The following is a 24,068-nucleotide window of genomic DNA, read 5'->3' as shown; positions in this document are numbered from 1 at the left end:
CACACACACGTATCCATTCTGAGAAACTGCAACATATATTATACGAGATTGAAACTGCTTCACTGACTTTTTTGTGCAGAAAAATCACAGCTGCTGTGATGCATGACGCGCCTTCACGTCAAATGATTTAATTACCTGATGCACGACTGAAGAGACATTTATAAATCCATAATTACAACCCATGAACTAGAACAGCAGCATTGTCATGATGCTGCAATTTTTAAAAAATAAATACGATACTGATGAAGATCAAATGACATCGATGTGTTTGTAGCACTGTAAGAAATATAGACGTCCTATGCATCAGTTTTGTCTACTCGAGGAGTTTAGACAGGTTCTCTCTCTCTGAACTGAAGGTCTGAAATACTTCCAATACGATCCATTAAATCAAACAAGACATTGTACAGTTGTAACATTTTCAAAATGTATAAAATGTTGACCTCCCCAGTAAACACTTTTTAAGATTTATAGAAGAATGTTTTGATACCTGGGTTGTGTTATTATTTTCTATAATAACAATAATAACTCTCCTTAGATTTAACTTCTGTACATCCAAAGACGAAGACGAGGATCAGCAGCGTCATGAATCTCCCCTCCAACACATGTCATGTTTTCGGTGTATTGAGTTGTTTACTGTCCAACCACTCAACAGTCAGTAGGCTGTGTGTGTGTGTGTGTGTGTGTGTGTGTGTGTGTGTGGCTCCTCCCTGTTTGGCTGAAGTGTCTCCATCCTCATCAGACTCATTTAGAGCTGCACTTTACACCCCGCTGGTCACCGTGCGCTGCTGCTCCACCGTCCGTCTTCATGACTCTCGCAGACTTTTCTCAGCCGTTAAATTTAAAACAGGAGAAATCAAAGGATTAAATCTCTGCGTGTAGGATTACGATCACTTCACTGAGCTTCTTTTTTGTTGTTGTGTGTTTGTTTGTGTCTTTATTGGGAGTTCATGAGGACTGTGTCTATGTCCTCTGTTGGATGATGGCTCCGGCAGTCTCTGTCATTCCACTGTTGGGATTTATTCTGGAAATCAGTTTTGTGTCTGGTAAGAGAATAAATTAAATACTCATCAAATCTCCTTTTAGAACCATTGAACTAGAAGATTGTTCAATAACTGAGGTAATGTGGAGCTTTGAAACTTGTGAAGACATTGTTTTTTGTGATTTAATTCTGGAGGAGAAAAATATTCAGGCTTTGTTTTCAGCTTGTGCGGCCTTTTTAACATCACATGTTTAAATAGGAGATATGGGAAGTGAATTTTTGTTCCCATGAAGAAAAAAAGATGAGAAAGGAAAGCTGTGAAATGTGTGACAATACGACAAACCTGTCATTGCTGCTACTTCCTGAGTTTACTCGTGTTTTTAACTTAAGGGGAATTCCAGTTGTAACTTTATACATGCATTTATTTAACCCTTAACACTTTACATTTAATTCATGTTTGATGCTCCATTGTTCTTCTCTCGATCTGCCTCGACTCTTAACGATAACGATGAGCACGCTTTTAATTGATCTGAATCCCAGTCTGCTGAAGGGGAAGGCCTGGTAGGTCAATTTAGAGGTTGCTGATTTGAATTGAAGACTTAGTTATATAATGCCTACTTGCTCAGCCTAATGTGTTTTTTCCATACAATAGAGTAGGAGCTTTAGGGCCTCTCGGGGAGGTGCTGGGCTGTGCGTATCCTCAGAAACAGGAACCCCACCTAGGCCACACAGTGCCGGGCCATTCAGTCTGACCCAGCCCATCTTCCCCTGCTTCCTGTTTTGACAGAACTCAGCCATTTTCTGCAGCAGAGGAAAAAAAATGGCTGGCGAACCAGTTACAACAGAGATCTTTTGTTTTTCCTGCGTTGTCCTACCTCGCACTTCTGACCTGATCATATTTCCATTTAACGTTTTTTAAAGTGTTTGTGTGATGATGTTAAACTCTCATCCCATCACTTTGTTTCTTGCAAGTGTTTGCTGTAAATAAACTATGTGTGTTGTTGATTCCTCCAGCCATTGATCTGAGGTTTATGCCCGACCCCCCAACACTGAACATCTATGGCGTCCAAAGGATGAACAAATCTGACAACCTGGAGCTAACATGCAGGTACAAACGGAAATCTCACTCAACACACTTTCAGTGTCCAAACAATGATGGTCAAATCTTTGATGCCACCTGTTTTAAAAAAGTACAATCTAAGTTATTTTAATGGTCGATAGCGTTGAAAAGTACAGAAACTTTAAAGAAAATAAAGATCTGGAGGAGTTTTAACCAGAAGCTGCCATGAGAGAAAGAGAGCACAAGACGCCGGCAAAGTTTTGGTTATTAAAAGTTTTCTGCAATTTAGACAGAGTGCAGGAGTTTGCCTTCAATATTTAATATTTAAAAACAAAATATGACCAGACACTGAGAGCCTAGGATCTCTATTTTCGTTGCCTTCGTGCAGAAAAAGGTCATATTACGTTACAACCCACAAACGCAACATACATAACTCTCTGTGTTTCAGAGGTCGACAGTACCTGAGGTGGACGACCCCTCCAATCAGCACTCGTTTCTCCACCAGCGACTGCAGTGGATCGGGACTCTTCTGCACGACGCTCCGGATCTCCAACGCCACGGTCAATGAAACAGGAGAGTACCAGTGCTCCTACAAAGACCTGAGAGCGGAAGATGGCAAGACGTCAGCATCGGCCTATGTGTTTGTTAACGGTATAAAACAACCTCATTTTGTAGCGTATCTGGAGTAATGGGGCTGGTTTATGCAGAACATTTACACTTCATGGGTTTTTGTAAATCTGAGCAATAGGGATGTCTGTTATACATGGTGACAGCTGGGCTCGCCCTCTTTTTCTTATATAAAAAGGAGAGAACATTATCCTTCAAATAACTTAAAAAATTATTTTATTTCAATTTGGATAGAAGCAAAAAAGAAGATTCCCAAACAAACCTTACTGTGACTAGAAAAGGATATCTATCAATGGTGTTATTTCTTTCAGCTGGCCACTGTTCGACAGCTGCAGAAAATAAGAAGTGATCTGTTTCAAATCAAATTGTGAAGAATAAAAGGATATTCCTTAAATTAGAATTACTTCAGTTTAAATTGTAAGTTGTTTTTAAGTGAAATGACTGTGATTGAATAATAAGTCTGTTAGGATTGCTATTTTTTTTGTCAGTGTGGTAATTTTCACCATGTGTTAGCATCAAGATAACAACCTCCCAGTCAGTTTGTTAGCATGTTTGCCTCTCCTTGATAAAATAAAATAAAATAAGCAGCTGTAAACCATCATTGTTTTTTTTGTTTTTTTTCCAGATTACAAAATGCCGTTTGTGCCGCCTGAGAGAGAATACGAGGTGGTGTTTATCCATGAAGGAGTGCGTGTGGTGATCCCCTGCAGAGGCTCGGTGGAGAATCTCAACGTAACACTTCATACTGTAAGAAAGAGTTCTCTCTGTTTCGATTGTGTCCTTTTCTTAGTGAAAGCCAAATACAACACAGCTAAAAACAACAACACTAAAAAACATCTACCATAACACAAACAACTCCATCACCAAATATGACCAAACAACAAAATAACAAAACACAACCAGTTATGACAACACATCTAAATACCACATTTAAACACAACAACACACTCAAAACGTACAAGACGTAATAATGTAAAAAAAACATGTTAGAGCCCGAAATGTAACAACGACTCAAAATGTTATAAAAAAAAATGCACATTGTTTCATTTCAGGTTGTTGTTACATTTCAGGTCGTTGTTACATTTCAGGTCATTGTTACATTTCAGGTCATTGTTACATTTCAGGTTGTTGTTACATTTCAGGTCATTGTTTCATTTCAGGTCGTTGTTTCATTTCAGGTCGTTGTTACATTTCAGGTCATTGTTACATTTCAGGTCGTTGTTACATTTCGGGTCGTTGTTACATTTCAGGTCATTGTTACATTTCGGGTCATTGTTACATTTCGGGTTGTTGTTACATTTCAGGTCGTTGTTACATTTCGGGTCGTTGTTACATTTCAGGTCGTTGTTACATTTCAGGTCATTGTTACATTTCAGGTCGTTGTTACATTTCGGGTCGTTGTTACATTTCAGGTCGTTGTTACATTTCGGGTCGTTGTTACATTTCAGGTCGTTGTTACATTTCAGGTCATTGTTACATTTCAGGTCGTTGTTACATTTCGGGTCGTTGTTACATTTCAGGTCGTTGTTACATTTCGGGTCGTTGTTACATTTCGGGTCGTTGTTACATTTCAGGTCGTTGTTACATTTCAGGTCATTGTTACATTTCAGGTCGTTGTTACATTTTGGGTTGTTGTTACATTTCAGGTCATTGTTACATTTCGTGTCGTTGTTACATTTCAGGTCGTTGTTACATTTCAGGTCGTTGTTACATTTCGTGTCGTTGTTACATTTCGGGTCGTTGTTACATTTCGGGTCGTTGTTACATTTCAGGTCATTGTTACATTTCGGGTCGTTGTTACATTTCGGGTTGTTGTTACATTTCAGGTCGTTGTTACATTTCGGGTCGTTGTTACATTTCAGGTCGTTGTTACATTTCAGGTCATTGTTACATTTCAGGTCGTTGTTACATTTTGGGTTGTTGTTACATTTCAGGTCATTGTTACATTTCGTGTCGTTGTTACATTTCAGGTCGTTGTTGCATTTCGGGTCGTTGTTACATTTCGGGTTGTTGTTACATTTTTAATAATAATAATTTATACTTTATTAATCCCACGAGGGGAAATTCGGTTTACACTCTGTCTAACACACACATAGGCCGAGTTACACACTCATGCACAAACAGGGTTCTAGTGACCTGCATTAATGGAGAGGTCTCAGAGTGAGGGGGCTGCCCACAGCCAGCGCTCCAGAGCAGTTTTGGGGTTCGGTGCCTTGCTCAGGGGCACCTCGGCAGTGCTCAGGAAATGGACTGGCACCTCTCCAGTTACCAGACCAGTTTCCGAACTTGGTCCGTGCCGGGACTTGAACCGGCGACCCTCCGGTTCCCAACCCAAGTCCCTACAGACTGAGCTACTGCCGCCCCAACATTTCAGGTCGTTGTTACATTTCAGGTCGTTGTTACATTTGGGGTCGTTGTTACATTTCAGGTCGTTGTTACATTTTCAGGTCGTTGTTACATTTTCAGGTCGTTGCTACATTTTAGGTCGTTGCTACATTTCGTGTCGTTGCTACATTTCAGGTCGTTGCTACATTTCGTGTCGTTGCTACATTTCGTGTCGTTGCTACATTTCGTGTCGTTGCTACATTTCAGGTCATTGTTACATTTTAGGTCGTTGTTACATTTCAGGTCATTGTTACATTTCGTGTCGTTGTTACATTTCAGGTCGTTGTTACATTTCAGGTCGTTGTTACATTTCAGGTCGTTGTTACATTTCGGGTCGTTGTTACATTTCAGGTCATTGTTACATTTCAGGTCGTTGTTACATTTCAGGTCATTGTTACATTTCGTGTCGTTGTTACATTTCAGGTCGTTGTTACATTTCAGGTCGTTGTTACATTTCGGGTCGTTGTTACATTTCGGGCTCTAACAAACCAACAACACAACCATTTGTGGTTTACTCAAGCTACAGTGTTCTGTTACTTCTAGCTGTTTTTGTTGTCTGAGGTTGTGAGTAATCTTCTTAAGGGTCAGATAAAAGCACTTATTAATCAAATATTCTGATAAACTGATGTTTGTTCTAATTCAGTGTTCAATCAGTAAATGTGTGTGTCTGTCAGAAGTATCCAAATAAGGAGCTCCATCCTGATGGAAAGGATTCTATGTGGGACGCTCGGACAGGCTTCACCGTGCCCAGTCACCTGATCAGCTACGCTGGCGTTGTGTGCTGCCAGACTCAGATTGGAAATGAGACGTTCAAGTCCCCCCTCTACATTGTTGCTGTTGTCGGTAAGTTTGAATAAAACACACACAGGGAAAGTTGAAATGGAGAAAAATAAAACTGATCTTAATAAGAAAATACAATAAAACCTTTGAAAAAGCAGGATTTTGTTTGTATGTAAAGAATTATGTTAAGAAAAACTACAAAAAATAGAAAACTACAGCAAGGCCAGTAACCAATTTTTATGACTCTGTCTGCAAATATCTCCAATCCAGTTGTTACTAGTCATATGCTAGTTTTGATATTTTAAATTAGATGTTCATTTTGGACATCCAAAATAAATTTTTTGACAAGTAACAACTGGATTATAGATGTGGATGGATTTGTTATGGGAGGTTTTTGGTGTGTGTGTCTCTTTAAATGTAATAAGCCCCGCCCCCTGAGTTTTCCCAGTATACATCACACCAGAATTCTGCTGGTTAAGAGTTGTTCTGGATTTGAAGAGATCAATGGCAAAATTGACGTATTTTTTCACACATGAAATGTCTGTTATGGATTAGCAGCATGTCATCGTAGATACTGTATGTTAATTTAACCATAAACACCCATGAAGAATACCTAGTTTATGAATTAGATGTTAAAACCCCTGAGCCATACGTTCCTGGTATTTAACTTGGGTCCTCTTCCCTGTGGTTAAAAAAAAGAAGTGGCTGAGATGCGTTTGAGTGTTTGAGGTCGAGTTTGCACAGAGAGAGAGAGAGTCTGCAGTCTCAGGAGAACAATGGGCTGTCGACTGACCACCGTGTCTTCCCTCCCTTTTCCGCAGGATACAAGATTTACGACCTCACCCTGACCCCTCCACAGCTCAGGCTGTCTGAGGGGGAGCGTCTGACGCTCAGCTGCACGGCTCACACCGAGCTCAACGTGGGCATCGAGTTCAACTGGACACACTCTGGTCAGGCCCTGGTCAGTGCATAACACCTTCTGTTTTGATTGGTGGAAAGATGGGATCTGTTGCACTCATGTGACGCTCTTCCATCAGATACCAGCAGGCGGTACTCATAAAGCCTCCTACTGGAAAGAGTTATTCCTGGGGCCCAAAGTCTAAAAAAAATAAAAAAATCTTTAATGTGTGAGCCGTAAGAATTGATGGATGGTGACCCTGTGATGGTGACGGGGAGGTGGAGGTGGAGGGGCGCACGAAACATCTGCATCATCGAGGAACGAAGGCAGAGAAAGAATCCGATTTTAAAAAAGAGGAGCAGAGCAATTATAGGTGGAAAAGGAGGGAGGGCCGCCTTGTGATTGGATAGATTAAATCCAGGCTGAGAGCACATGAGACCACCTCCTCTAGTTTTATCACTTTAATGGCTGTCTGTATGTTGTGAGTGCAACTTCTGCAGGACTCCCTTGAAAACGAGTTTTTTAACCTCCATGGGACTTTTCCTGGATAAATAAAGGTTAAATAAAAAAATAAAAAAATGAAAGATGAGCACCACTGATTATCCAACGACAGCCCCAGAAAATGACAAACATGAGTAAGCGTGCAAAAAGGGATGACTGAGAAAGACTGGAACATGAAGTTTAGTATTCCTGACTGAACTTATGCTGAACAGGATATTTATGAGCATGTGAGACACACTTCAGTGAGCACACGTGTGTCAACTGTCTCTCTCTCCCTGATGTCAGAGCTCGGTGAACGGTTCGAGGCCGATCCACACGATACCCCACAAGAAGAAGTTGTGGAACTCTCTGGAGCTCTCCAACACGCTGATCGTGGAGGACGTGACGGTGGATCACACAGGAGAGTACACCTGTACGGCCTCCAGCGGGAAGATGGAGAAAAGTGTCACATCGTACCTGAAAGTGTACGGTAGGTGTTCTCACTGAGAAAGATTTATATAGACAGTGTTTCTCTTTTTTTTAATTTTAATCGATCACGTGGTTTAGTTATATAATATAAAATAATTCACTTTGTCCGTCTTGTTTTTTTGTTTCTTTTTTCCTCCGAGCTCTTATAAAACACATTTCTGTCAGGTGTCTTGAATTGAGCGGTAAGTTTAAAATCTGTGAAATTCTTTTTTTTTTTTTATTTCCAGAGAAGCCTTTCATCGATATGAAAGAGCCATGGACGAAGGTGTTGGAGGTCAATGTGGGAGATCAAACATCCACCGTGATCCCCGTCAAGTACTCAGCTTATCCAGAGCCCAGCTTTAAGTGGTGAGTGTAGCAGCAGAACTCAAGAGCAGAAAAAAACACACACAGATGAAAGTTTAGTGCGTGTCCTGAAGTCTGACCTTTGACCTTTACGGATAATTCCTTGACCCTGTATGAACATTTGGGGTCAACATGACTAAAAGTTTGGGAAACGACAACATCACAGAAATGATGCTTCCATAGAGGCTTTATGTTGTCTCGTCCATTTCTTGGTTTCATATCAGGAAACTGGCGCATGACGTTTAAAACAAGTCATTTGGCACACTGTGGTTTTAACTCACAAAGTGCTGGATTTGCTAATCTAAGGAATCCTGCAAAAGCCTTTTGAAATGTGGTGAAGGATGAACAAAAGAGAGAGAGAGAGAGAGAAAAAAGCGGTTGCTTAAATGTTGTGTTGGATCCAAACGAGATCCTGGAAGAGTAACGTTTCTCCATTTTGACCCTCAGGTTGAAAAACGGCCTTCCGCTGAGGGACGACTACAAGATCAAGCAGAAGAGTGACGCCCTCGTCATCCGAGCAGTTTCAGAAACGGACGCAGGGAATTACACTTTCGTGCTGACCAACAAGATAACGAAAGAGGAGCAGAGGCGCTCCTTCCAGCTGCTCGTTAACGGCACGTTTATATGAAAATCTTTTTTTTTCCAGTCTTCAGCTATAATAACCGTTCCGGTGGTGATAACTGCTGTTTGATTCTCCTGCAGTCCCTCCTCACATCATTCAGAAGGAGGTGGCGGAGGACGTTGATCTGCATCCGTATGGCAGCAGCCCCACGCTGAGGTGCACCGCTCGTGGGTTTCCCGTCCCGTCACACATCCAGTGGCAGTGGATGTCCAAAGAGGACTGTCCCAACGCCTTCCTGTGAGTCCTGACTCGTCTCTTCGTGTCCGTCGCTGTCGACAGGTTGTTGACTCAGGAGAGGAATTGCTGCTTTCGTGATGTTGACAAAAACAAAAGAGGAGACAATGAGAGCGCACTCTGACCTGACGCAGATCAGCGGATGTGATAGAGCCTCCTAAAAATGTCAACTTTTAAAGGGACTTCGGTCATCAGGTTGAATTATTTTACTGACAATGAGCTCCGTACCTCTCTGGAGATATTCCTCCTTTGTAGCTATAAGCAGCTTTCATTTCAGGTACGCTTTGAGTGTTTGGACCATCAGCAGGTTTCTTATCTCCAGCCGTACATATCACAGCTCTTCCTCAGTCTGTGGGCTACATTTCCTGTTGTTCCTATCAAGCTTTCTGTCAGAATAAAACCGTCTTCCTGCCTCATCTTGTAAACTCTCTGTTCCCTCCTTATCTTGTGACTAATTCTGTAAAAAAAAACACACAAAAAAAACGTTCTTATTTGGATTGAAAGTTTGTGTTCGCCTCATGAAAACAAATTGCATAACATAGCAAAAATGAAAACAAATATCCAAACAAATAAAATATGTCTGAAAGAGTGAAAATAACGGTTCTCCATTTCTTAGTCACTGGTAACTATTTTTGGATTTTCTGTGTGTCAGAGTTAATGAAAGAGTTCTGCAGAAATCTAACTGCGGCATGGAAAAATTTCTTTTTCTTTTTTGCTCTGTATCAGCAAAATATGTTACTATTAATATCGATATAAAATCCTAAAAAAAACAAAAAAAAAACATAAAAGACAGCAACGCAAAAAAAAACCATGGGAAATATACAAGGTCAGAGAGTAAGCAGTGCAAACTTTTTTTTTTTTTTGGATAAATCTGAATCAAATTATGTAATGAATAAAAAAAATAAAAGACACCCAAATAACTTGAAAAAACACATCAAAGTCAAAACATTTAAATGTCAGAGTTTAAAGCAGTGTAATATTGTTATTTATTTGTAATATTGATTTGTTTGTGTCCAGCAGGTCGTCGTTGGTAAAGTCCGAAAAGCAGATCGCAGAATGTAAAGGTTGGAGAGATATCAGCAACAGCACGGGTCACCAAGCTGTCGAACGCATCACCACTGACTCGGACCAGCACCAAAAGGTTCCAAACTGAGCCCAGTTTTACACTTTAATCCATCACATGAACATGTTGGTTATATTCAAACTTTACTCCCCCAGAAAATCATGAGCTCTTTGAAGATCCAGAAAGCCGAGGCTCACGCGCTCTACAAATGCACGGCTGCCAACAAAGTGGGAGAGGACTCACGCTTCATCTTTTTCCACGTCACACGTGAGCACTTCTTCTTGTCTCTGTCTCAGAGTCCTCAAAACTGAACATCACAGATTTACCCCGAGATTCACCCCGAGCTTTGTGATCTTGGTTATTTGCTTGTTTGGCCAGAAAGGACAAAAAGCGGTCGGGAGAAGTTGGACAATTTGTTTCCCTGAAAATCTTTTATATTGTTGTGTTTTTGATGTCGCTGTGTTTGTCGATTATTGTTCGATCACTTTGGAGTTGAACCTCCGGACTTAAACTTTCATGCCAACAATGACTTGGAAGATAAAACAGAAAATTAAGCTAAAGCTCGCACTAGCTTACTTAGTAAAGTGCAAATTCACTGAAACTATAATATTGTGTTTTTACCCCCCAAAAAAGGCTTTCATCAAAATGTTTATCCGATAAAACAGGTTGTTGACTTCACAACAATACTGCTGTCAAATGTTCTCAGTTTGTGACATCACAAGTTGGCTGGTAAATAAGCCCCTCCCCTCCCTTAAAATCTCCACCCATGGACACCACCACCAGACTAGAGCAAAACTTTTGTTTAGGTCGGCCATTTTTATTCTCTCTACAGAGGAGTAATGTCTACTGGGAAAACTCAGGGGGCGGGGCTTATTGCATTTAAAGAGACACACACACCAAAACTGAGCGTTCTGAGAGAGCTGGTTTCTACAGGGTCACAAACCTCCTCTGCTGCTGGACTCATGTTATATTTGGACCAAAGCTCAGAGACGCAGATGTTTCATTTAGACCACAGGGGGCGCTGTTTGAAAAGGTGAAAAAAGGAGGAGAATATGTCGTCTTTAAGGGAAAAAACAGACTTTATCCAATTTGCTGTGGAAGCTGCTTGTCAATTACAGGTACAAAACCAATTCTGATTCATCAAACTGGAGTCATGAAGAAAATGTTGACTGAGGGAATAGACGAACTGACAAGTAGTTCAGTTTTCTCATTTTTGTACAGAATTCATTTTGTCCATTACAAAGAATTCAGCTTAATGACACTTCCTGCATTAGCTTTACTTCTGCGATCTAAGACCGTCCTCGTCTTTAAAAGAAGTTTATGTGTTGCATCTTTCCCTAATCAGGCATATATTAACACACTCTTCTTCTATGAATGTTTGTCGGTTCTCTGCAGGTGGCCTCGAGGTGAGTTTGTCTCCGGATGACCCTCTGGAGGAGGACGACGTGGTTCTGCAGTGTAAGGCAGACAGGCTGCTCTACGGGAACCTCGCCTGGTTTCGTGTGACAAACGTCTCAGGGTCAGAGCCCATCGCGTCGGTGCAGCCGTGCCGCTCTCTGCAGCGGAGGCCTCTGCAGCACGCCATGTTGTCCAGCCTGCAGGGAACCAACGTGACCCTGGAGCTAAAACTGCCCAACGCATCCCACCGAGATGAGGGTCTTTACGCCTGTCAGGTGGAGAACATCAAGACTCGGGAGAAAACCTGCCTGCTGCGCAACATTTCCCTCAAAGGTAAGAAGGATTTATCATCTGAAGAAATCTCCTTAAATTAATTTAATCTTACAGGTTTGTGCAATGCAAAATAAATAAACTAATTGACACTTTATCAGAAGAAAAATCGTGGTTTATTTCATGGAAGATTCACCTTGGTGTCATAAATGCAAAACACTATCTTAGAAATAATAAAAATAAATGAAATAAAATAGAAAAGCAAAAAAGCAACACCTCAACAACTGTCAATAAAATGTAATAAAGATAAAATATTATGGACTCTAGTTGCAGCAACTTTAGTCAGAAATACAAAGTCGATCTCTTCGGTTACCATGAAAGCAAAAACTGAAAATGAAGAAGTGTCATGAAGTAACTTATTGTATTTGAGTGTGTTGGAGCGGCTGATCTGTGTTTACTGTTTATGGGGATATTTATTCTGTACTCTGATTGTAGGCCTCGAAGCAGCGAGGATCCTCAATAATCTGACCGATCAAAAAGTCAACGTGAGCTCGACCATCTCTCTGCTCTGCGATGCCGCCGGGACGCCGAGGCCGACGGTGATTTGGACTAAAAACAACCAGACTGTGGTGGAGGGCTCAGGTGAGTCGCGTCCAGCTTTTGAGATGAACACTGATTATGTCTTTTTTGATAATATGACAAAGGGTGAGGTTTTAACCTGCTCTTTTGTAAAGTGTCTTGAGAACATTTTAATTGAATGAATTGTTTATGTACAAATAAAAAAAATAGAGCGATTGATTACTGATTGTTGTTCTCAGGCGTGATTCTGAGCCAGAACAACCACATCTTGACGATTCAGCGCGTGAAGAAGGAGGACAGCGGTCTGTACACCTGCAGCGCCTGTAACAGTGGAGGATGTGACGTCTCTCAGGCCTTTCTGATCACTGAAGGTCGGTCTCTGTCGACACTGTTGTACCTTATAACTCAACACATGCAGCTCTGACATAATGTCGTATTTCCTGTTTGCTGATGGTGTAGATGGATCACAGGGTAAGACGCGTCAAACGCACAGACGTGAACACGAGAGAAAATCATCCGTCTCGTTGCAGTCTTTCTTTTCTTAGATCGCTTTTTAGTCATTTTACTGTCTTTGGGGGTATATAGGTAACTGTTTTTTTATTTGTAGATGTTTTTCTTGTCTTTTGTTCAGTTTAAGTCTGCTTTAATTGTCTGGTGTTTTGTCACCTGTGTTTTGTGGCAGTTGTGTTTATCTTCATAGTTGTTTTCTGTGTTTTTGTGGGCTATTTGTTTCATTATATGGTGTTTTTTTCTTCAACTTTTTTTAATTGATTAGTGTCCCTCATTTCACTCTCTTTGTAGTCGATTATTATTTTAAGTGTATGCATTTTTTGTGCTCTTATTTTGGAGGTTTTCTAACTCCTCGTTTTGGTCATTCAGATCATCTTCTTAGTTTATTCAAGTCTTGATTGTTTTTATTTAATAAATGCTTCTCTTTGAGGTCGTTTAGTGTCTGTTTGTAGTAATGCTTCTCTTTGAGGTCGTTTAGTGTCTGTTTGTAGTAATGCTTCTCTTTGAGGTCGTTTAGTGTCTGTTTGTAGTAATGCTTCTCTTTGAGGTCATTTAGTGTCTCTTTGTAGTAATGCTTCTCTTTGAGGTTGTTTAGTGTCTGTTTGTAGTAATGCTTCTCTTTGAGGTCATTTAGTGTCTGTTTGTAGTATTGCTTCCCTTTGAAGTCATTTAGTGTCTGTTTGTAGTATTGCTATACTCTGGCATTTTGCATCTCTGTAGTCTCCGTGGTTTGTTTTGTTGACGTCACCGTGTATTTGCGCTGTAAAGATTTGTTTTAGATCTGTTGATTGTTCATTTTCAGTTGTCTGGGGAGTTTAGCCTTAATCCCTTGACAATTCTGACGAAAAATCTTTAAAAGCTTTCCACCACTCACATCCCTCCTACGTCATTGCTGATATCAAAGATGTAGAGTAAGAATAACTTTACTTCCCTGTGACAGGAAGTTGGCCCGGTTAGCACACATCCTCCTTGGAGTTTCTAAATCTAAAACAATGAGGAGACTGCAGGACAAAGGGGAGAGCCTGTCCTCTCCTGTCCTCATGTCTCTGGCCTGAACACAGAGACACAGCGACAACAAAACAAGATCGCTAACTTGAACTGTCCGCCTACGTGACCCAGTCCCCGCGAGCAGAGAGTAGACCCAGTTTAGAAGTCAGAACTGCTAATGAGGGAGGGAAGAGGAGAAACCTGCTGATGAGAAAAACTCTGGTGTGATGGAAATATTAAATAAATTGAGTTCAATTTTTTTATATCTTGTAAAACAGCCTAATAATTCATTGTTGATGATCATTTTTATTTAATTGGATAGTTTGATCTCCTTAAAATCAATAAAACAACGCCTGAGTCCCATGTTCCTTTTTTTGTTTCAAGAATATCTCAGCAACTTAAGGAGACCGGAAATATCGACAGGAAGAGAAAAAAAAAAAAGAAAAAAAAAAAAAATACCTGAGATAAAGACACAGAAATAACTCAAAAAAAGGTAAACATCTAAAACCAGACACAAACAAACATAAAGAACAAGAACAACAATACAAAAAGAAACAAGCAACTAAAGAAGAGAAAAACATTAAAGACAGGCAAAAGTCAAAGTCCAGGAAAAAACTAAATGATTTAAAAAAATGTGTTAAAACATCTGCAGGAGACTGTTTGTTTCTGTTGAGTTGTAAAAGTAGACAACATTCACTGGGTGACGCTTCCTCTCATTGGCTATATTCTTTCTTTCCTGCATCTGTAATCTTAAAAATCAAACATGGTTGATATATTTACGATTCTACATGGCGGCGTGTCTGACTCTAACGTGTGATGTAAAATAATCACATGGACAATGCACGCTTGAGGATGGTTGGACGAACACCAATATAAAGTTGGTAGATGCCTAAAATTCGTGCAAATGAGTTGATAAAAAAAAAAATAATAATCAGGTTGCTTACAGTACAGATTCAAACGGCCTTCCTTCCTCCGAACCCAAACACAGACACACACATACACAAACGAACACAATGAAACATTACGCAACACTGAGAGGACGCCACTCCAAGTACAATCCACGTTTTTGTGCAAAACAGGTTTTAAATTTGACCGGGAGTTGAACCATCTGATTGCTTTAATATGAAGTCTTTGGCGTTTGTTTTAGGCGCAGAGGTGAAGACGAACGTGGAGCTGATCGTTCCCATCGGGTCGGTGGTCATCGCCATGTTTTTCTGGTTATTGATCGTCTTCGTCATCCGTGGAAGAAAGAGAGTAAGAACTTCCTCATCCTCGTCCTTTTCTTTTGCCATGTTTTTTCCTTCCTTGTATTTTCCCTCCAGTTACACTCAGGGGAGTAGATAATGAATAAACACACACACACACACACACACACACACACACACACACACACACACACACACACACACACACACACACACACCGTGTCAGATTGATTAAAAGTGACTGGTCTGGCTCGATGTGCCTGCTCTCCTTTGTGTCCATGGACAACAGGCTCCTCTCTCTCTGCTTCCATAAGTCACGTAGACCAGCAGCGCTGATTGGGCCCCTTGTTTCCTGGAGGGGCTCCAGATTCACTGAAACACTTCACTAATGACTGAGATTTTTCATTTTTAAAACTGTTGCAGCCGAATGGGGGAGAGCTGAAAACAGGCTACCTATCCATGATCCTGGACTCAGAGGACATGCCCATGGACGAGCAGTGTGAAAGGCTAACGTATGATGCTAACAAATGGGAGTTCCCTCGGGACAGACTGAAGCTAGGTAAGGATTTTAAGTGATTTGAATCACAATAAACACACAATGGAGACAGTCGTTCAACTCATGACAAGCTTTATCTCCAAGTTACCTCCTCATGAAGATGACACGAGCAAAAAAAAAAAAAAAAAGTCCCATCAAATCCAATTTAAAGAAGAAGAAACAACACAAAGACAGTTAGGTAAAATGTAAATGTATTTTATTTATTCAGGCCGTTACAACAATCCTTTCGGCGAACCAAAGTGCTTTACAACAAGTCGAAGAAAAAATCAAATCCAAAAAAAACAAAATTGAATAAAAGTAATAAAATACAAAGTAAAACAAGGTAAAAGTTAAAAGTGTCACCATGCTACTGGGTATTAAAAGCCATTCGAAATAAATAGTTTTCCAGCCTGGATTTAAAAAGGCTTTGCTCAGAAATGAGGCCGATTCCAGAGCCTGGGAGCAGCAACGGAGAAAGCTCGGTCAAAAGACATTTAGATAGATAGATAGATAGATAGATACTTTATTGATCCCGAGGGAAATTCAGGTTTTTTTTTTTTTTTTAGATAGATAGATAGATTTAGATGCAAAGGGGCGTTCTGTTATCACAAATTAATTTTTTAAATTATGCACTTTGCAAAAGACGATTGTCCACGAAACAATGAAAGAAAAGTGTTCCTGAGATTCTCTTTCAAAACCACCAAACTCCATGCATCGACAAAAACAGCAACTTTAGATTACATCACGACAAGTTGCTTGTTGTTGTCTGTCTGTGTTAAGCTTATAGCACAGTTTATAGTTTAATCCCCACTTAGCATTAACAACACCAGGAGAGAGTTTGGGAAAGAGAGTTTGCAGCTGTTTCTGGGGATAAAAAAAAATCCTCTTCTTCTTTACAAGAAGGCTGATCTCTGTGGTGATCCTTTCTGATTTTTTGTTGTTGGACTTTGATTTGGTGCTTTGCCCTCCAGGATTACATTTTGCAAGTCATTTTTAAACAATTAGTGAAGCGGTGATTCAACAGAAAACTTCAATGGTGTTATTCTGTTTTGCAGCTTCTGGCTGAAACAATCCAGAAGTCTAACCTGAATAACTTTTAAATCCATAAGTCATTTATTCCCAAACACATTGATAAAACTGTCTTTCTGGTTCATGTTCTGCATCGAAGGTGACCCGCTGGGTCGAGGAGCGTTTGGCCAGGTCGTTGAAGCGGCCGCCTTCGGCATCGAGAAAGCCACGACATGCACGACCGTGGCAGTGAAGATGCTGAAGGGTGAGTCCGCTTGGTCTGCACTTTTCTAAGAATGCACTTCGACACTGCACACAAATTAAACGTCCTCCTGTGTGTCGCAGAGGGCGCCACATCCAGTGAGTACCGCGCACTGATGTCAGAGCTGAAAATCCTCATTCACATCGGACATCATCTGAATGTGGTCAACCTGCTGGGAGCCTGCACCAAGCCCGGAGGTGAGCATCCTCTGCAGCATTCATTTTGTCCCCTTTTGTGTTCAGAACATGCAGAATCCCTGAGTGAACATCTTCTTTATGATGAAACTTTACATGCATTCCCCGACCTAATGAAAAACAAAATAATGTGTTTTATTAATACGCCTCATTAAAGCGGTCTGTAAATGTCTTCTGTGATGTAAAGTTATGACCGACTTCCTCTCCCTGCAGGGCCGCTGATGGTCATTGTTGAGTACTGCAAGCATGGAAACCTCTCGAGCTACCTGAAGAGCAAACGTGGAGAGTACAGCCCCTATAAGGTAAATAATGCGTGACCCACAAGTAGCCAATTAAAAGCAGCCGACGCATTGCTTAGAGCGCTGCACACAGTAACATCACTGAACGCAGACTTTTACACAAAAAAGCCCTAAAATACTTAACTGCAACCCCGGAGGTGAAAAGGAAGGCAATGCATGAGGAAAGGTTAAGAAAAAAAACCCTGCAGTTCCTTGACTGTCCACTTGAGGCAGACTCTGAAAGTGAGTCAGTCCCCACAGAGCCCCATGTTAAAATGTCTGACTTAACAGCAGAAATGAAAATCTGAAAAAAAAACAAAAAACAAAAAAAACACCGGCACAGGAATCAGTCCTAAAACCAGGAAGTGAGTTAGCATGTTAGCTCCATGTCTTCTAACCGCTAAAAGTCTAAATGTGGATTTGAATGTGTTTGTGTTTAGACGCCTGAAATAAGTTCTGTGGTTAACACAAGCTGAAGAGATGTTGACGTTTTGTTAGATGAGATAAACTACGTTAGCTAAGACCCCACTTGTGAATTTTAAAGTTTTTATGTTTACTTAAAACGGCGGTTGCTAACAAGTAGCTAACTGAGACTACAGTGAGACTACAGAGCGTAAATATTAGGTTAATAAACAACTTATTAAGCTATGGTCTCACTAGTTTGTTAAAACAGATGATTAGATTGGTGAAGCGTAACGGTCGTGAAGTCAAAAAAACAAAAAATAAACCAAGGTTCACAGGTTTAAAGATTGTGTTAAATATGCTAACATACAAACTAAACCTGATTTTTTTTAAAAAAACGCTTTTTACCTTCTTTTATTGTTCTCTGATGTTTGTGCTCATCTCTTATTGGGCGTCACAGAGGAAGCGGGTGGACAGCCAGAGGTGGATGTCAGCAGAGGAGGACGTCACTGACGGTGATCTTGGTTTAGGGAAGATCGCTCAACTGGATATCTGCACAGGAACCGCCGTCTGCTCCAGAGCGGGAGACAGATCTTCAGGAAGCAACATGGACACGGGTGAAGGTGAAGAAGACGACTCAGTGGAGTGTTTTTTTGGTCACACGCCTCCTTAAAGATAAAGTCTATCTTTAAAAATGCTTTATGTGATGACAGAGAGCTGTGACGACGACCATCTGACCATGGAAGACCTGATTCGCTACAGCTTTCAAGTGTCCAAAGGCATGGACTTTCTGTCCTCTCGCAAGGTGAAACGAGAAGTATTTGGAAATCTGTGCATGCGTGTGTTTGTGTAAACATCCAAAAACGAGATAATGATCCTTCTTTTGAACGTGGTTTCCCCTCGTTTGTCCGCTCTGCAGTGTATCCACAGAGATCTAGCAGCCAGAAACATCCTGCTCTCCGAGAACAATGTGGTGAAGATCTGCGACTTTGGACTCGCCAGAGACGTCTACAAGGATCCAGACTACGTCCGCAAGGGAGATGTGAGTCTGCCAAACAAGAACCATCGTAAAAGATTTTTAACAGTTCTAAAAAAAAAGTTCAGCTGAGAAATACCTTTGTCCTCGTGTCCACCTGGCGTTTTTTTCCTGAGCAGAAAGGCGCTAGCTGTGCGCTCGGGAGTGTTAGCATGAAGCGGTTAGCATGCGCTGAGAAGAAAAGCGCTGCACTTCCATCCCGTTTCCATGACAACAGTTTGTTGACAGCGGCCGCTGAATGAGCGACGGCTCTCCGTTATTTATTTTTTTAAATTATTATATTTGAGATTGTTTGTTCTCTTTACTATGAGCATCAATCAGAATATTCTCGCCCTCCGGCTTCATGATGACGGCTCCGATCAGACCCGGAGCGAGGAGGATGAGGGTACAACACGATACGTAGGAGACGACCATACGGGGAAGATGAAACCCGCTTCCAGTCACGTTTCCGTTTTAAAAAACTAAAACGGACAAGACCAACTTCTCCTCCATCGTTTTTTGGTTGCCAAGGTGACGACTACCAGCCATTCAAGCTTTTGATTGGTTCGTTGAAGAAAAAAAAAAGCGCTGGTGGCCTCAGCAGTGCATTTTTTTAAAAGTTGAAAGATTTTTAACTGGAGCGCCCTCCACCCATAAAAACAACGTAAACAAAAGATTTTTGTGCAATTGCAAGACACAAAAACAAGAAATAAACCATAACGCACAGAGGATTTTCTATCCCTGTTGCTGTGGTTTCAAAACGGGTATCTTATTGTAGCTAGGACAACCCAGCTAACAATCTGCTTTTAAATCAAACACAACTGAAGAATAAAACATGTTTCAGTGTGTTTCTGAAAAACAGAGAAGTCATCCGACTCTTCCTGGAATCATAAAACATCATCTGCTCTGTTCATCTCCATCTCGCTGCAGGCTCGACTTCCCCTGAAGTGGATGGCTCCAGAGACCATCTTTGATCGCGTGTACACAACACAGAGTGACGTTTGGTCGTTTGGCGTGCTCCTCTGGGAGATCTTCTCTTTGGGTACGCCTCGTGTTCGGTATAATGCACCAAACCTCCACCACGTTTCCACCTGTGTTGACCTCTTTTATGTACGTCGTGCAGGGGCCTCTCCGTATCCAGGCGTTTGCATCGACGAGTCTTTCTGCAGGAGGCTGAAGGAGGGAACCCGAATGAGGCCTCCTGAATACGCCACCAACGAGATGTGAGAAGAATTCTTATTTTTATCACATCAGAGAAATGTTGCTCCCATCAGTGGCTCACTTTGAGCTACGCTACCTTGTGTTCACAGATATCAGACCATGTTGGACTGCTGGCTGGATCGTCCCACAGACAGGCCCACGTTCGCTGAGCTGGTGGAACATCTGGGCGACCTGCTGCAGGCCAGCGCTCAGGAGGTCGGTTTGGACTTCAACCACTAAAATGGAGATTTGAATTCAAAATAAATATAAGTAAATAGAAATGTGAATTTATGGTCAGTGCATCATCAGAGTTTTGCTGTTCTGCAGGACGGGAAGGACTACATCCCTCTGACAGCTGGTGGTGAGGCAGAAGGCTCCATGGTGACCTCTGACCCCAGGAGGCCGTACAGCAGACCTCAGAGCGGGGAAATCCTGGAGGCTCAGCTCCACTACGACAGCCCATCATCACTCGGGTCAGTGTGGCGATCCCTTCTCAAACCGTCACTTTCCATAAAGTCAGTAACAGTGGAGAGGTAAACGTTGTCCAATCACGTGTCTCCTGTGTGCAGACTGAGCCAGCAGAGCGAGCGCTGCAGCCGGCCGCTCAGCGTCAAGACGTTTGAGGACATCCCCATGGCGGTCAGCAGCGTCATGGTCAGTTTCTGTCCCACTCAACGACTTCTTCGGAGAACTACTCTGAAAATTAACTTTTTGTTGTTGTTGTTGTAAATATTGAAAACATATTCAACGCAATCAAAGTTCAATTACAAATTACACAAAATCTATTGGGGCAAACTTTCTGCTTTGTGCCGGATCTCATGAGATGGACCGGACCCCTGTGGCGCTCCACGGATTTGGAGAGACGCCTTTTTTTTTTTCCTGCTGGAAGATTTTGCATTCTTAGATCAACTTTGAAACTATTATTAGATAAAATAGTTTGAGGAAGAGTTGTCATGTTACCAGATGGATTAGCAGCAAATATCAAAGATTATCTTCTGTCTGTTTTGATTGCACAGCAGCAAATTACAAATCCTACGCACCCAATCAATTTTAGGTCATTTTTGTTTTCAGATATAATCAAAATTTTAGGCGAAAAATGTCCACAGTTTTTGTGCAATTAAGACAATAAACTGGAATTAGGATGCAGCTTTGTAAGAACTCATTCTTCTCCTAAACACTGGTGATTAAATTAAATATATTCATACCTCTGTATCGTTAATGATGAGAACATTATACTGGATTATAATCCAACAACAAGACGCAGTTTGTCCTGCAGACCTGAAGTTAGACTCGGATAACGCTGCATTTTGTTTTCTGGGAAAAACAAAAAAAATCAGAAGCTTTAAAATAATCAGATCAAATTAATAATTAAAGAAGTATTCAGGTTTTTATTGATCCAGAGAAATGTTGATGATTGATTCCAAGTGCTGCAGCTTTATGTGTTCAGCTGATGTGTGGTACTTGTACAGGAGGGTCACACAGACAGCGGTATGGGCTTCCTGTCAGAGGAGGTGAAGCGTTTGAATCAACAACTGTCGACGACGCCCAACTTCAGGTGAGCGCTCGCTAACTGAATCGTTTCTCAGAGAACCAGCTGTGAATCTGATCTTCATCACCGTCGTCCTTCTCGCTTCGTCTCCTCAGCCAGCTGCTGCGCTGTAAGAGCAAAGAGTCCCTGGCCTCCGAGTCGTCCAATCAGACGAGCGGATACCAGTCGGGGTATCACTCTGATGACACGGACACGCCGATCTACGCCAACGAGGAGGTGATCATGAAGCACAACAAGCTGAAGAGACCTCCGCTGCCCAAAACCCCCGACAGATTCAATGTGGAGATCCGCTACAGCACGCCGCCTGTCTGACCCACAACCACTGAGTCCTTCATGTACAGCATCCGATGATTACACTTTAGGAGCGATCACAACACAGCTTGGTTCACTTGATTTACATACAGAAAAAAAGAGGAAAAAATATTATTTTTTTTAAGCTGAAGCCTCAGTTTTATGTCTTGGGGTCTAAAGCCCCGTTTCCACCAAGCGGTCCGGCTCGGTTCGTCTCAGTACCGGTTCCATAGACTGATCCCGGGAAAGATTCCCAAATAACCGATCCGTATCGTCCCACTTTTTGGGACCCTTCCGTCGGGGTGCCAAGAATGTCGAGCCGACCCGAAAAGGTGGAGCTAAACACTGCAGTCCACTGATTGGTTGAAAGAATCGTCACTTCCTGTGTGACGTCGGCAAACAAAACTCCGCCGTGTTTAAACCATTGACTGTAACACAGCTGATTGTTTACGTGTGTATTTGTCCTCGCCGCTCACAGCCTTCTCTGAAACAAAGCTGGATTGAGTTCTTGTAATAAAGAGTCACATGACAGTGACAGAACTGCTGGATGTCTCCAGCGTTGGTTTTGTTTGTGTCCCGTTTTTCACTTTTGTTGAATTTATTAGTTAGCGGTTAGCTGTTAGCGGTTAGCCGTTAGCGGTTAGCTGCTATCATGTGATGCTATTTACATAGCGGTTATCGTCATCTGGCTTACACGGCGCCTTCCAAATAGGGCACAGGTGGCTGTGGAAACACAAACAGGATCAGGCTTAATGGAACCAAACTGTACCGATCCGTACCGGACTGCTGAGTGGAAACGTGGATTAAATGACAAAAAGAGTCAGAATTGCTCGTATCGATTTCAGCTGTGAAATGGGCCGTAACAAACTTTTTATATTTGTCAAGTATGCCTGATAAATCTGTCACTGACACATTCAGAGTGTTATTCTAAATGTCTGAAAACATCGCAGAGAGAATTTCCTACAAAAAATGGACGAGAACTTTAATGTCTTACTATCGTCCCCCTCGGATGACATTTGCAGCTGTTTTTTTTTTGGAGCAAAATGCCAAAAATGTTGACTCATTCAGTCATTCAGTCCCTTATGTAAAAACATGCATCCCCCTTTTCTTGAGTAAAGCTCAGGAAAAAGTGAGTTGGTCTGATTAGTGTGTGAGAGCGGCTCTCTGCGGAGGAACGCTATCATGTTTACACAGCGAGTAAAAGGTCCGTGGAGCCGAGACGCGAGGACACGCCTACTTCCTGACTCACAATCCATCCACTTCCTGTATCACAGGAAATGTCATGTGGAATTTTTAGACAATTGGAGCAACAAATGTTTTCTTGTCTTTTGGTTTTTTTCTTTCTTGTCGGCCCGTTAAATGTCGGCTGATGAGGCCGTTCCCTCGGGTGAATCAGAACAGGTTTGTAGTCACATTTGTACAGATCTTTTCTTGCATATAACTGACAGTAAGTGTCTCACTAAACCTGCCTTAAATGTAACTAGTTTTATAAAATAAAAATACTCACAGATCAGGACTGTTTGGGTTTTTTGTTTTTTTTTGACGTGGAAAGTGTTTGTTCATCTTATTTCCTCTCAGTGTCTTACGCAAAGAAAACAATACGTTCTCAGCCTTGGACACTGTGTGTGTGTGTGTGTGTGTGTGTGTGTGTGTGTGTGTGTGTGTGTGTCCTATAGGAACAATGCCCTTTCAACCATGGGTATTTTCTTAGTTGTATTCAGCTCACAATGGCTGTTTTTGCCCTGCCAAGGCCGTTATGAAAACAAACAGAGCGCGGGCCACTTTTTAAAAACAACCTTTGAAAATGTCTTTAATTCCCATTTTCTCAAACTACTCAGTTTACGACTTTAGCTTTAGTTTGTTTATTTTGGGGATTTGCTGGATCCCACAATCAAGCTCACTTGGATCCAAGTTGTTCAAAGAAGAACTGGATTAAATCATCCAGACCCAGGAACAGACCGTTCAGGGTTACCACATCCAGATCACAAGAGTTCAAATGGGGACTTCACGTTGCACAGTTGGTCCAGAAGGGTGCACTGAAATCCCCACAGATCTTTTAAGATGCACTAAATGATCAACGAATGATCCAACTCGTTAAAATATCTTCAGAGGAAAAATCTTTTATAGTCCAATTACCCTTGTGTGCCTCGTCTATGTTGTAACTGAAGCAAAACAGAGCTGTAGTGCCAAATATATAAAAACAAATGTCTTCAGATATAAAGTTTAAAATGTTTTTGCCAAATTGATTTCCCAGTCTGAATGCTGGGATCGGGATGACGCTGATTTTTGGGTGAAATCTGACACATCAGTTCTTCTCCAACTTTTAAACACAGACTGGAGGAAGTTCAAGACGGCAGCACCTGATGATCAAGGTTTGATCACTTCCTGTCAGATCACTGAGGTACAACTGGGCCCAGATTTTC

The 24,068-nt window shown here is 41.5% G+C and overlaps 1 protein-coding gene across 3 annotated transcripts; it reads left to right on the top strand.

Annotated features, from left to right (window-relative positions):
- The first annotated feature begins 759 nt into the window (after positions 1–759).
- Positions 760–23,158, top strand: kdr (kinase insert domain receptor (a type III receptor tyrosine kinase)). Of its 3 annotated transcripts, none has more exons than XM_079350761.1 (30): positions 760–1,043; positions 1,994–2,087; positions 2,488–2,690; positions 3,292–3,413; positions 5,729–5,894; positions 6,653–6,792; positions 7,516–7,699; positions 7,926–8,046; positions 8,491–8,657; positions 8,746–8,902; positions 9,917–10,040; positions 10,118–10,229; positions 11,358–11,693; positions 12,126–12,272; positions 12,449–12,580; positions 14,854–14,960; positions 15,335–15,470; positions 16,615–16,719; positions 16,800–16,913; positions 17,124–17,212; positions 18,051–18,213; positions 18,304–18,395; positions 18,510–18,632; positions 19,536–19,647; positions 19,729–19,828; positions 19,916–20,021; positions 20,133–20,278; positions 20,375–20,459; positions 21,275–21,360; positions 21,450–23,158. In XM_079350761.1, exons 1-30 carry the CDS (start codon positions 977–979, stop codon positions 21,664–21,666), a joined length of 4,053 nt encoding a protein of 1,350 aa, XP_079206887.1. In that variant the 5' UTR covers positions 760–976; the 3' UTR covers positions 21,667–23,158. The 3 variants fall into 3 exon arrangements, with proteins under 3 accessions (XP_079206887.1, XP_079206886.1, XP_079206885.1); XM_079350760.1 differs by having other exon boundaries at positions 5,726–5,894; positions 9,920–10,040; XM_079350759.1 differs by having other exon boundaries at positions 5,726–5,894.
- The last annotated feature ends 910 nt before the right edge of the window (positions 23,159–24,068 follow it).

Source organism: Symphodus melops (assembly GCF_947650265.1).
Source record: "Symphodus melops genome assembly, chromosome: 8".
Lineage (NCBI taxonomy): Eukaryota > Metazoa > Chordata > Actinopteri > Labriformes > Labridae > Symphodus > Symphodus melops.
The sequence above is the reverse complement of the archived record's forward strand: the minus strand, read 5'-3'. Positions and strand labels throughout refer to the sequence as shown.